This window comes from Prionailurus viverrinus, chromosome B1, assembly GCF_022837055.1.
Source record: "Prionailurus viverrinus isolate Anna chromosome B1, UM_Priviv_1.0, whole genome shotgun sequence".
NCBI lineage: Eukaryota > Metazoa > Chordata > Mammalia > Carnivora > Felidae > Prionailurus > Prionailurus viverrinus.
Genome location: NC_062564.1, coordinates 153874532 through 153887263, shown reverse-complemented (window position 1 = coordinate 153887263; position 12732 = coordinate 153874532). Strand labels below are relative to the sequence as shown.

Here is a 12732-nt window from a genome sequence, read left to right as displayed (position 1 = left end):
ATTATGTAAAACTTAGAACACTGCAGAAATTAATCAATCTAAAAAATCCCAGTTTAAAAATAAGGAAACTCAGAATTTCTTTAAAATTTTTAACTAATGTGTACTTGATTTTTATAACATCAGTCATCTCTTTGTCAAAATATATATGCATAGTCACATGCATACTTACATATATGCAAACAAGGTTTGAGAGGACATAGGAATTTAAATATGTAAAAATAAAGCAAAAAATATTTCCACTCTTAATTAAAAAAAATTTCCAATGTATTGTCATCACATATAGTCCATTTGAAGTATACATAATTCAATATATATTTACATATAAATATAATTTATATGTAAATATAAATATATATTTTGATACAAAGTATATATTCAAATGATTTAGTAAATAATGTCTAGAAGATATTTTTAATTATTATAGTTTCAGAATGACAACATACAATGTATGTATGAATAAATAAATATGTTTCACGAGAAATTATGTTTCACTTTTAATATTGGTAGAATTTTCACTAGAAATTGAAATACTACTGTGACATATTATACTTTTCAATAACATGCTAAACAATAAAGAAAATAATAAATTACCATCAAAATGTGTAAAATTCAGGTGATTTAAAATCACAAATTTTTAGTTTATAATTCAGATATTTTAATTGTCTTAAGCAGATAGTATTATGAAACATTTAATGAAGTTAGAAAATCTTGTTCAAAGACCAATCCCTTGAAAATATTTGGATGTATCTTTTATTAGTCGTATCTACAGTTTCTGCTTTTTATTTGCCTCAAGTTTATTACTCTAAAGTTAGCTAGAATCTACCACTTAATATTTTTATTCAATAAAAGTACTGTTTGTTTTGAATTTCTGTTACATAATAGTCAACTATTGACCAAGTTTGATTTAGTGAATTTATATACTATTTTTATATACATGAGATAAGTTATTTTTACTACAGTATGAATGGAATCATGGCTGATTTTCTATGCATATAAGAATTGAATTTCTTCAAATAAATCTTATGCTTCTTTTGTGCCCACAAAGACATCTGGATACTCATCAGAAGTGTAAAAATCCCAACTAGAAGAAAAAAGAAATAATTATCCTTTCTTATTTTTATGATCAATATACCCAGTTATACTGGGAAAAAAACTGTCTTATGTAACTCTTAAAATATTTCTCAAATGTTGCATACTTCTATATCAATTTTCTTTACTCATATTAATTGCTTAGCATAATATATGTTCATCCATATTTATTGCATAGTTGAAGAAACATAGAAAGTATATAGCAGAGTTCAAAACAATCCACATTTTTTATATCCCACTGCCATAAAGTATTTCCAAATAAGGAATTGTTATCTCTTTGAATTGTTCAATAATAGTTTTCTATATGCAGATAATATACGTCTACACACATGCATATGGCAAACCACAAAAATTATGATTTAAAAATTTTGTATAGTGAAATAAATAATGTGTGAAATGGATGTAATCCATATACTTTCCAATACATGAAGTTCAATGCAATTTAACTCTCTTATGTGTGTTAAAATGCCCAGCATTTGAGATTACACACTCATGCTCCCAGCCTTCCATTCAGAGACATTCATGAACACTTGAAGGACATAACACATACATATGCCTATATTCATCATAAAAGAGATTTTCAAGTGAAGTGCATTATTAACACAACTTCTTATGAGTAAATCCTTTTTGCTTAATTAATTTTTGGGGGCTACATTAAGCCATAAGTACCTAGAGATTTTTGTTCCAATATATTTTAATGCTGCTAAAAATATCCAAAATAAAGATAAAAATGAAAGCAAAAAAATCCTTTTGCAAAAATGCCAAACTTTAGCACTACAGAAACTTGTTCTCAGAAATCACTTATCCTAAAAGAGCATTTACTTAAATGTCAAATAACCAAGGTCTTACCTGGCAGTGTTTGTGTCATGACAGTGAAACTAATCCATGATCCAATCTGTTATATTAAAGCATAAATTAATAAATACTATGATTAATCTAGGAATTTTTCATTTGTGGTTTTAAATAGGTAATGTGAAGCTTAAAACACAATAGAAAAACTACTGGTAGAAATACATTTTCCCCAAATACAGATTTTGTTGTTAATTAGGATAATCATAAAGAATCCCATAAACAGCATCATATTCATAAAATAAGAAATGAAAGACATTGTTCCAAAAACTTTGATAAAAAACAGAATCCTGAAACATCTCAAGACATTTTATATGAAAATTATAAAATTTTGTTTAAAAATATATATATGGAAAGATATTCATTTTCTGCAGGGAAAATTGTAGTTTACGTAAATGTTCCAATTTCCCATGCCTATAACTCGAATTGAATCCATATCATAATTTATATCTTTGTCTATCCCTATATATACAGATAAATCCTCTGTATAATTATATATGTTAAACTTTAATACTTGTAAATATAGAAACACATGCATTTAGTTTCTCATAGAATAAAGTTTAATTATTTACATACATAAATAGCATACCTCATAGGTGTAGTTAGGACATGAAACCAGAAAAAACATCCATGTGAAGGGGTTATAATTTGGACTTGGAAAACAGGCATTAACTCCTTTTAGAAAGAATAAAATATCAATGATGGTACATACTGCAATTTAATCATATATGTATTATATAATTCTAAATTCCCTAAAACAACTTACACCACATAAAATGTCATCAATTATTTATAGAACCAACTTCCCAAATTACTCAGAAGAGTCCCAGTTTCAAATGCTATGGCCTTTTGACTCAAACAATATACCTGTAATTTTCTATGTCTACAGCTATGTTGCCATACATTTATACAATATACCATGATAATCAGTTCTTTAAAATTTAATACAAAAATGTTTTTTTTTGCATAACATAATAGTTGCAGCTGAATTACATACTACAATTAGTAAATATGCTTTAACAATTGCATGCCTCTTCTCTTTTAGTGTCAAAGAAGATATTTTTGGTTGAGATTGTTTAATACTTCAAACCTCCCTTTCTATTTAATTAGTGAAAATCCAAAAGGAATTTTTTAAGGATGTCATTTATATCAGAAAAGTGTGAAAAATCTCTCATAAGAGGATTACAATGAATATCAGCATAGTTAATATTCAGAAATACCACATAAATTATTTCTGCTCAGCAATCAGGGTTGTTATTTACAATTTTCATTATACTTAGCATATTGTCACTTGATTTTTGTGATTCTTTGCCTTTTAATTTTGTTCAAGAAATATTTTAGATAGCATATTAAAATGATTTCAAGTTGAACTTTGAGCTGTGACATTTATAAAAGTAAATATGAATTATAAAATTACTGTTTATTCTCCGTAACAAGTTTAATTGGATAACACATCAACTAATCTCTTTTAGTTATAATTCTAAAGTCATAATGAAACGCCGGTATGTTGTTTTCAGAGTTGTATCTATTGTTAAAATATCAACAAAAAATATATTAGGTACTGTACAGATTTCACGTACTGCTCATTTCAAGATAAAGATAAATACATATGCCATTTAATATCATATTCTCTTGATAACATTCATGTAAATGTCTTTGTGTAATGCCCATATATTCATCAAAAGAAAAATAATTGAGGGAGCACCTGGGTGGCTCAGTCTATTAAGCCCTGGACTCTTGCTTGCAGCTCACATCGTGATCTCACAAACCTGTGAGATGGAGCCCAGCATCAGGCTCTAGCGCTGACAATGCAAAGCCTGCTAGGGATTCTTTTTTTCCCTTGCTCTGTGCCCCCACCCTGCTCATGCGCGTGTGTGAGTGCTCTCTCTTTCTCTTTATCACAATAACTAAATAAACTTAAAAAAAAAAAGGGAATTCCCAAACTCAAAATAGATATGGCCAAAGCAGGAAGAAAAAAAGAAAAGATGAGAGTTGATTGAACTCAAGAAAGAAATTGTAGAAAAAGAAAAAAAATCATCTCAGTAATATAGACATTTCAATTTTCCTAAGAGTAGAATGTTCACTAGAATAGGGGATATTAAGTAGATGAACAAAACCAGCCAAAACAAGCAAACAAGAAGGAAAAAAATAGAAAGTGATAGATATATAAGATATAAAATATAATACATATACAATTTACCCCCTGACCCAGTCCACAAAGCAACAAAACAAATTTTAAATTACAAAACTTTCTGGAAGGGACATGAATCAGTGTCCTGGAAAATTACATCATGTATCTGGGAAAACTGACCTGAAATGATCAACTCTGAGACACACCTCACAAAATTAATAGATGTAGTGATAAGGAAAAATTCTTTTGAGTCTGAAGGCAAAAAGCCCAAGTCAATAAACAAAGAAGAGAAGATTAGATTTCTGATTTCTCAAGAGCAACATACAAGCAAGATAAAAGGCGGAGTGAACCCTGAAGAAAAAAAAAAAGTTTTTTTCATTTGAACAATTCCAAAGTTACATTTGACTTTAGAAATATGATGATTTAAAAATTTTCATTTTCTTTATTTTTTAAATGTTTATTCATTTATTTTGAGAGAGAGAGAGACACAGTGCACAGGAGGGACAGAGAGAGTCCCAAGTAGGCTCCGTGGAGTCAGCACAGAGCCCTAGGAGGTGCTCAATCCTACAAACCATGAGATCATGACTTGAGCCAAAATTGAGAATGGGACACCCAGCCAATTGAGCCACCCAGGAACCCCTGAAATTTTCATTTTCATATAATGATACCAGAATCCAGACAAGATGAAGAAACTTGAGCAAGTTAATGTTGTTAAGGGTTCATAGTCAAGACTAAAATTAGTGATATTCATAACTTTGGTAATGTTAGTATTTTTATAGGACTGTATTGTGTTTCTACACAAAAACAAATCAGACTATCAGAACTTTTAGGCTTCAAATACATCCAAATGGAACTCAGTAAATCATGAATATAGATAAGATAAAAATGGCATCCACCCATCTAATTAAATGCGGGCTCTACTGTAAGGCAAAAGCAGACAGTAAACCACTATAGTACTGGCATTAATCTGTTAACACTTTTCAGCAAGAGAGAGTACAGATATTTTCAAATCATATTATAGTTATTTTAGATATCTATGTATCTTTATCTATCTCTATATGTTCATCAATACTCAAGAAGTTGAGTAGTTATCACAGGATTATGTAATGTAATAAAAATGTTATATATTTTGGCTTTTTTATACATTCACAAATATACCAACATAATAAATTTCCTTTTTAATTCTATATGTGTAAGTATTATTCTGGAAAATGTTTCACCAGACTGCCAGAAATATGCAAGGCAAGAAAATGTTAAGACATTCAGGTAGATATTAAAACATACTTGAGACAAATACACGTTTATATTTTCAGCGAGATTGATAACAAAATGAAATCCAAATGTTGACCATTGTTATTTGAAAGTATAATATAATCATGTATCGTGTACAAAAAACAGTGTGAATCCTTACATATAATTAAACCTGAATGACAGGACTGATTTACCAAGAATAGCTGTAGATAAACAGTATAAATTTAAAAAAAAAATTTTTTAGCTAACTACTGAATTCAAAATGTCCTCCTAGGGATTGCTATTTTATAGCTACTGTATTTGCTAAACAATGATCACTTTTATTAGAAAGAAGCTTAAGAAGTCAATTGAAATATAGTGAGATTGTGTCCATTATTATGCAAATTAGATCAAGATTAAGAGTTAAGAAATTAGATCTGTATCACTGAATTTTATATTGCCTTTATTAGTAATATCTCTTTATTTTTTCATATATTTAAGTGAGGTTATCATTTGTTCTGAGGAGGGCATGCATACTTCATTTTAGAGAAACCATTATTAGGAAATATGATTTAGTTCAAATATTTGAAAAACTTAGGCATAAAGGGGCTAGCCTTGGGGCATATTGTCTTAAATGTTTCCAACTATTGCTTTAAACAAGTGTTCACTTAACACTTTGAAAGTAATAATTAACATCACACTATATTAACTCACACTAGAGAAGATAAAAAGGGACTAACCTGTGTGATTAGGATGAGACAAAATTACATTGATGAAATGATTTCCAGCTTCACAAATCTGTAAAACATTTAAAAGTTTTCACTGTGGTATACCTGTTCCTCTTTAAAAATTGTATTCTCTCTATATATACTAATGTCCATGTAATATATTAATTCCAAAGATCCAAGAGACATATTATTACTCTAATTGCAAGAAGAGGACATGTTGTATTGTAACAGTAAAAAAAGCTGTTGAATATATATTGAGTTAACATAATGAGTCACATTGAGGTAGAAACTTTGAAGATATTATTGACACCTTTTGATAACTAGGTTCAAATTTCCTTGTTAATCAGGCATTGCTGACTATATGCTTTGTAGTTGTTTTAGTAGGTAAAGTTCGCATGCTATGAAGAGGTAAGTCACGTCGGGAAAGATAGATTTGGCATAGGTTAACATGTTCTAAATTCATTAGCACAGCAGCACTACTTCAAGGGTGGTAGTGTGATTCCCAGGTGGATTCAGCTCAGTTTAGGAAATTTATTGTAAGAGGTACTGTCCCACCAAGACAGTTGCTGCTTGTCTGTCATCTGGCCTCTTGATCATGCACACTCCACATGTCCCTGTAAATAGGCCACTATGACCCTCTAAGAAGCTTGTGTTACTAACATCTTTGGAGAGGGGTTGGGGAGGGCTAATAATGTTCCCAATTTGCAACATGTATTCCCAGAAGTTACATGCCTTATCTGATTAACACAAAGTGTGTATTCAACATTTAAATACTATGGTATTAATAACTGATTGTTATTCCAAACCTTTATCGTTTAGGGTCATCCAAAGTTTTACTATAATATATTCCATAATTGAGCATGTTTTTAACTCAGTGTCTTTAATGCTATTAATCTCTTAAAATATATCTGATTTTGTTCTTTTCAGCAATTTCTGTATGGATTTATTCACATTTTGTAATTGTAGAAGAAGCTCCTAGTTTCTCAAGTTATCATTAGGAATCAAAGTTGAATTTCACATTTTCAGATAATAATTTTATAGTTGAACTTATTTGTAGGTGAATGTGGTTAAGAGTGTGGACTTTTGTTGGACTAATTTGTGTTCAAAAAGCACATCTTTTAACTTACTTATTAGAGATTATGTGATTAAGACATTTGAAATTTCATTTCTTCACCTAAATGCAAATATTACTTCCTATCTCATGATGATTATTTTAGGATGATTAAATGAAATCCAGTGTCTGACATATGAATTGCCCAATAAAATTATGATAATTTTAGTTACCAATATCATCAGCTAAAAACTTCTCCAGAGAATGATCCTACATTGATTGATCTTCTCTAAATTTCTGTGTCACACATTGGCTACACTACAAAACATATAATTACCAAATTAATAATTTGTTATATTTGTTTGATCTTAATACCTTTGCTCATCTTTCAGTCAAATAGAATGTCATACTCATTTTTCATGACTCACAGTGCCAAACACACAATGGAATATATGATAAAAGTAAGTAGTATTAATAAGCAAATTAGCAAATCTTTGTAAACAAATTATATTTTAGAAATATGGATTTTCTTCTGGTGAAATGTATTCACTTTTTGATTCTCAATATTTTATACTTATTCAACCATCAAAATATTTTCTCCTTCTTACTTTTTACAGCTAAATATGGAGACATCAATCTTCTACCCAAAGTATAGGCCATGGAAAAAAAAGCTTTTAGGCCTCAGTCAAACCACTAGAATAGCCGTAACTAATGCCATAATTTAAGATTATGTGCCCCGTGAAGGGCCCAGCCCCAAAATAAAACATATAACATACTGAAATAAGAAAAATAAAAAAAGGGGATTAAAAAAAAGTTGTAAATAAGCCAACTAGTCCATTGCTGTCTACCGATGAAATGCATATCTATATACATTCCAGGGGTGGAGAGAGAAAAATAAAAAAACATATCAGCTATATCCATATGCCTAGACATACTTAGCTTATCATCAACTTGGCAACTACATAATGGATTTTAAAGAGCAATGTGACTATTTTCAATTTTCACCTTAAGCATTGGGTTTGAAATTCTGAAGAATGAATGAGTCCACTCTAGGCTAACTGCCCTAAATAGAAGTGGTTGATATAATTTCCTCTTGGATCCGGGCTGAGTAAGATTAGAAAATTCAGTCAGTGCTATAAAACTCAATATACGGTTCTATTACCAAATAAAATTTCAGAAGCACATTAAATGTGAAACACTGGAACACTTTTCAATATGATTTATACATTTCTCCTGGATTGATTCTTTTCTAAATTAGATGTATTCATCTGGCACATTATATGTTAACACAACAATTTCATAAATAAAGCTTGAGGAAGTTGCTATCATTAGGTTTGATTTTTACGTTACTTAAAATTTAAATTATCTTATGTAGCAAAACATACAGATGCAATCTACTATGAACTGTGTATGATTCCTACGTAACACCGATGGTAAAGACATTGTAGATAATAAGTACACAGGAACATAAGAAAAAATGCCAAGGAAACATTGTCCAGATATTTTAAGAAAAAATTTATATTTAAATAATATGTGCAAGAAGAAGCAGTTTTCCTGCATCATAGTAGTAGAACAAATGAGTTTCAAAATATTTCATTTGATTTGCTCATATACAAATTGATAATTTGGAACAATGTTACCTTCTTTCAAAAAGTTTAATTAAAAAATAAGTTTATATTTTCCAGACACATTCACAGAGAGATCAGCAACTCAGGGGCATTGCCAGAATCACCTTACTTACAAAGAACAAGATGACCTAGATTTGAAAAGTCACTAGGAGTTTTTGCACAACAATGTGGATACACTTAACACTACTGAGTTGTGCACTAAAAATGGGTAAGATAGTAAATTTTATGCTCTTTGGGTTTTTACCATAGTTAATGTTTTTTTACTTCCCTGGATATATTGTTTTAATTGCAAAAGAATTTTAGAAGAGTAAATAATGAAAATTCAAATGTATTTTCATTTGGAAGTATATGTGTTGCTTAAAGTAAATCTAAAAAAAATTTATTTTTGCTTGTTTCATATAATCTTTATTGAGTAGCTTGACTATATGTTGCGTCATACTATATGAATAATAGGGTGTTAGTGATTCAATAATCCATTTTCCTCTTGAGCGTTAACATTATATTGATAAGTATAAAAATAAATTTGTCAGCTAATTGGAAGTATCACAGTGTTTACATGAGAAAATAATCTTTTCCTTGAATGTTTTGATTTAGGAAGTAAATGGAAACACTTTTATTTTTTCAGCACCCTCAGTATTCTCAGTTCTTTGACATTTCAATTTTGTTTTTAATTAGTATTACTAAATATTTAACAATGTGGGATGGGTGAAATAGGTGATGGAATTTAGGAGTGCACTTGTGATGAGCACTGGGTAATGTAAGTGTTGAATTACTGTGTTGTACTCTTGAAACTAATATTACATTGTATGTTAACTAACTGGACTTTAAATAAAAACTTAAGGATAAATATATAGACCTTAAGAAATATATAATAATATGCATATGGGGCAGGGAAGTATCAAATTAATAGCTCATAAAGGACTTTTTAGTTACTATATCAGAAGTGTGGTTGTCCAAATTTTTATCAAAATATTTACCATTAAATCCCACTGTTTCCATATTGAAAGATCAGAATATATGGAATTTCAGTAGTAAAGATGCTTCCTGTTTACTACTCGGTACTGTACCTCAGTCCATAGCATGTTGTCATTGTGGTAAAGATGCCTATGACCAATGTCTAGAAGAAGGCCAACTTGCAGAGATCCACTTTTTTTTAAAGTTTTTATTTACATTCTAGTTAGTTAACATATAGTGTAATATTGGTTTCAGGAATAGAATTTAGTGATTCATCACTATGTTCATCTGTTCTATTTCTTAAATTCCACATATGATTTAAATCATATAGTATTTATCTTTCTCTGGCTATTTCACTCAGTATAATATACTTTAGCTCAATTCACATTGTTGCAAATGGCAAGATTTCATTCTTTTTGATTGCTGAGTAATACTCCATTGTGTGTGTGTGGGGGGGATGGATGTATACAACATCTTCTTTATCGATTCATCAGTTGATGAATGTTTGGGCTCTTTCCATAATCTGGCTATTGTTGATAATGTTGTTATAAGTATCAGGGTGCATGTGCCCCTTCAAATCAGTATTTTTGTATCCTTTGGGTAAATACCTAACAGTGCAATTGCTAGATCATAGAGTAGTTCTATTTTATCTTTTTGAGGAAATACATACTGTTCTCCAGAGTGGCTGCCCCAGTTTGCATTCCCACCAACAGTGTAAGAGAGTTCCCCTTCCTCCACATCCTCAACAACATCTGTTGTTTCTTGTGTTGCTAATTTCTGTAATGTTCTTTCTTGCAAGCTTCATCAAGTGAAGCATTCTCTACTTATATAACTGAAAATTATGCACCTAGGGAACAAACTCTAAACATCCTAATATAGAATTTGTAGCCATCAAATAGTCAGGCTGTGTATTTTGTCTTAGTAAAATTATTTTGGTTTCCACTGTAAAAGTCAGTAATCTTTATTCTGTGATGTAGTAATATTTTTATAGGAATTAAAATGATTATTTCTGTCTATATGTGTTCTTCCCAAAGTTTCATATATGTTATATATGTTATCATTATTATTAGTTATTGGCAGATGTAAGTTTATCATTTGAGCAATGTAATGGTCATTTTATTAATATAATTAAAAAATAGAATCTGCTAAAATGTTTCTAACACTGATAATCAGGTGTGTTTTGCATTTCAGCTCTTAATTTTTCTATTTCTAGTAAGTATTATTATTATAAGTTGTGTCTTATTTATTTTATCTTAATATTTCAAGGAAAATATTGGATCACTATATAATTATGGTGCAAGCTTCCTCTGTGCTATGTATCAACTATTATAAGCTTGAGAAGTTAGTTTCTACTCTTAGGGATAAAATATATTCACACAGACATGCTATTTGATAATACAAGCCAATATTATACTGTTTTAGCATAGGTTTTATAGCATGATAATTTATATCACTATGATCATAATATTCTAATAATTTATTTCAACTCCTAATCTCTATTTTTATTATGAAACTCATTTATATACATTTCTATAAGAAACGATAACATGTATCCAATATGAGTAATATATCCAATATGAGTAAATATTGGAGTAAATATATCCAATATGTTAATTATGGATTTATCAGAAAATATATATACTAAATGATACTTTTTTTCATTAAGATTTTTTTTTAGAGCAGTTTAACATTTATAGCAAAATCCAGAGGAAGGTGCAAAGATTTTTCATGTACTCCCTGCTCCAGTACATGTATAAGCTCTCCCATTATCAATATCCTCCACCAGAGTGGTACATTTGTCACAACTGATGAACCACAATAACACATTATAATCATCCAAAATTCATGGTTTGCATTATATGGCTCACTCTTGATGTTGTTTGTACATTCTAAGTTTGGACAAATGTATATTGCCATATATCCATCATTATGGTATCATGCAGAGTCTTTTACTGTCCTAAAAATTCTCTGCACTCTTCCTGTTCATTTCTCTCTTCAATCCTTGACAACCACTGATCTTGTTACTCTTTCCACAGTTTTGCCTTTTCCAAAATGTTATCTGTTTGGAATCATACAGTATTTAGCCTTTACAGAATGGCTCCTTTTATTGATTAATATTCCTTTAATCTTTCCCCATGTCCTCTCATTACTTCACAGCTCATTACTTTTCAGCGCTGAATAATATTCCATTATCTGGATGTGTCATAGTTTATCCATTAACCTGCTTTGGCTTAGTTGCTTCCAAGTTTGGGCAATTATGAATGAAACTGCTATAAACATCCATTTGTAGGGTTTTGTGTAGTCATAAGCTTCTAATTCCTTTGGGTAAACAAGGAGCACAATTGTTGGAAAGTACAGTAAAAGTGTATTTAAGAAACTGCCAAGCTGCTTCCCAAAGGGGCTGGATCATTTTGCATTCCCATAGCAATGAATGAGAGTCGCTGTTGTCCCTCATCCTTGTCATCATTTGGTGCCATCAGTGCTCTAGATTCTTGGCCATTCTAATCAGTTTGTAGTGCTACCTCATTTCAATCTGCAGTTCCCTGATAGCATATGACTTGGAGCATCTATTTGTATGCTATTTACTATCTGTATATCTTCTTTGGTAAGGTGTCATTTTTGAATTCAGCTGTTTATTTTCTTATTCTTGCATTTTAAGAATCCATTATATATTCCAGATAATGGTCTTTTATCAGATGTGTCTTTTGCAAATATTTTTTTCCTGGTCTATGCTTTTCTTCCCATTCTCTTGATATTGTCTTTTGGAGATCAGAAGTTTTTAATATTAATGAAGTCTAGCTTATTGGTTATATTCTTCTTGGATCATTTGTTAGTGTTATATCGAAAAAGTCATCGTGGTACCTAAAGTCATCTAGATTTTCTCTTATGCTAACTCCTAAGAGTTTTATGGTTTTGAATTTTGCACTTAAGTCTGTGATCCATTTTGAGTTAATTTTTGTGAAGGTATAGGTCTGTGTCTGGATTGATATTGTGTGTGTGTGTGTGTGTGTGTGTGTGTGTATCTAGTTGTCCTAGCATCATTTTATTATGACTATTTTGTTCTATTGTATT

General features: G+C 30.1%; 1 protein-coding gene across 2 annotated transcripts in view; it reads right to left on the bottom strand.

Annotated features, from left to right (window-relative positions):
• Positions 1–12732, bottom strand: part of TECRL (trans-2,3-enoyl-CoA reductase like) — a 122354-nt gene that overhangs the window by 24873 nt on the left and 84749 nt on the right. Inside the window, exons 9-12 of one of the 2 annotated variants that reach the window (XM_047856713.1) lie at positions 6040–6097; positions 2528–2613; positions 1939–1984; positions 954–1081 (exon numbers count right to left, since the gene is read on the bottom strand). In XM_047856713.1, coding sequence (XP_047712669.1) covers positions 954–1081; positions 1939–1984; positions 2528–2613; positions 6040–6097 — 318 coding nt within the window. Of the gene's footprint in view, positions 1–953; positions 1082–1938; positions 1985–2527; positions 2614–6039; positions 6098–12732 lie in introns of those variants that run through there. The other variant, XM_047856714.1, reaches the window with a different exon arrangement.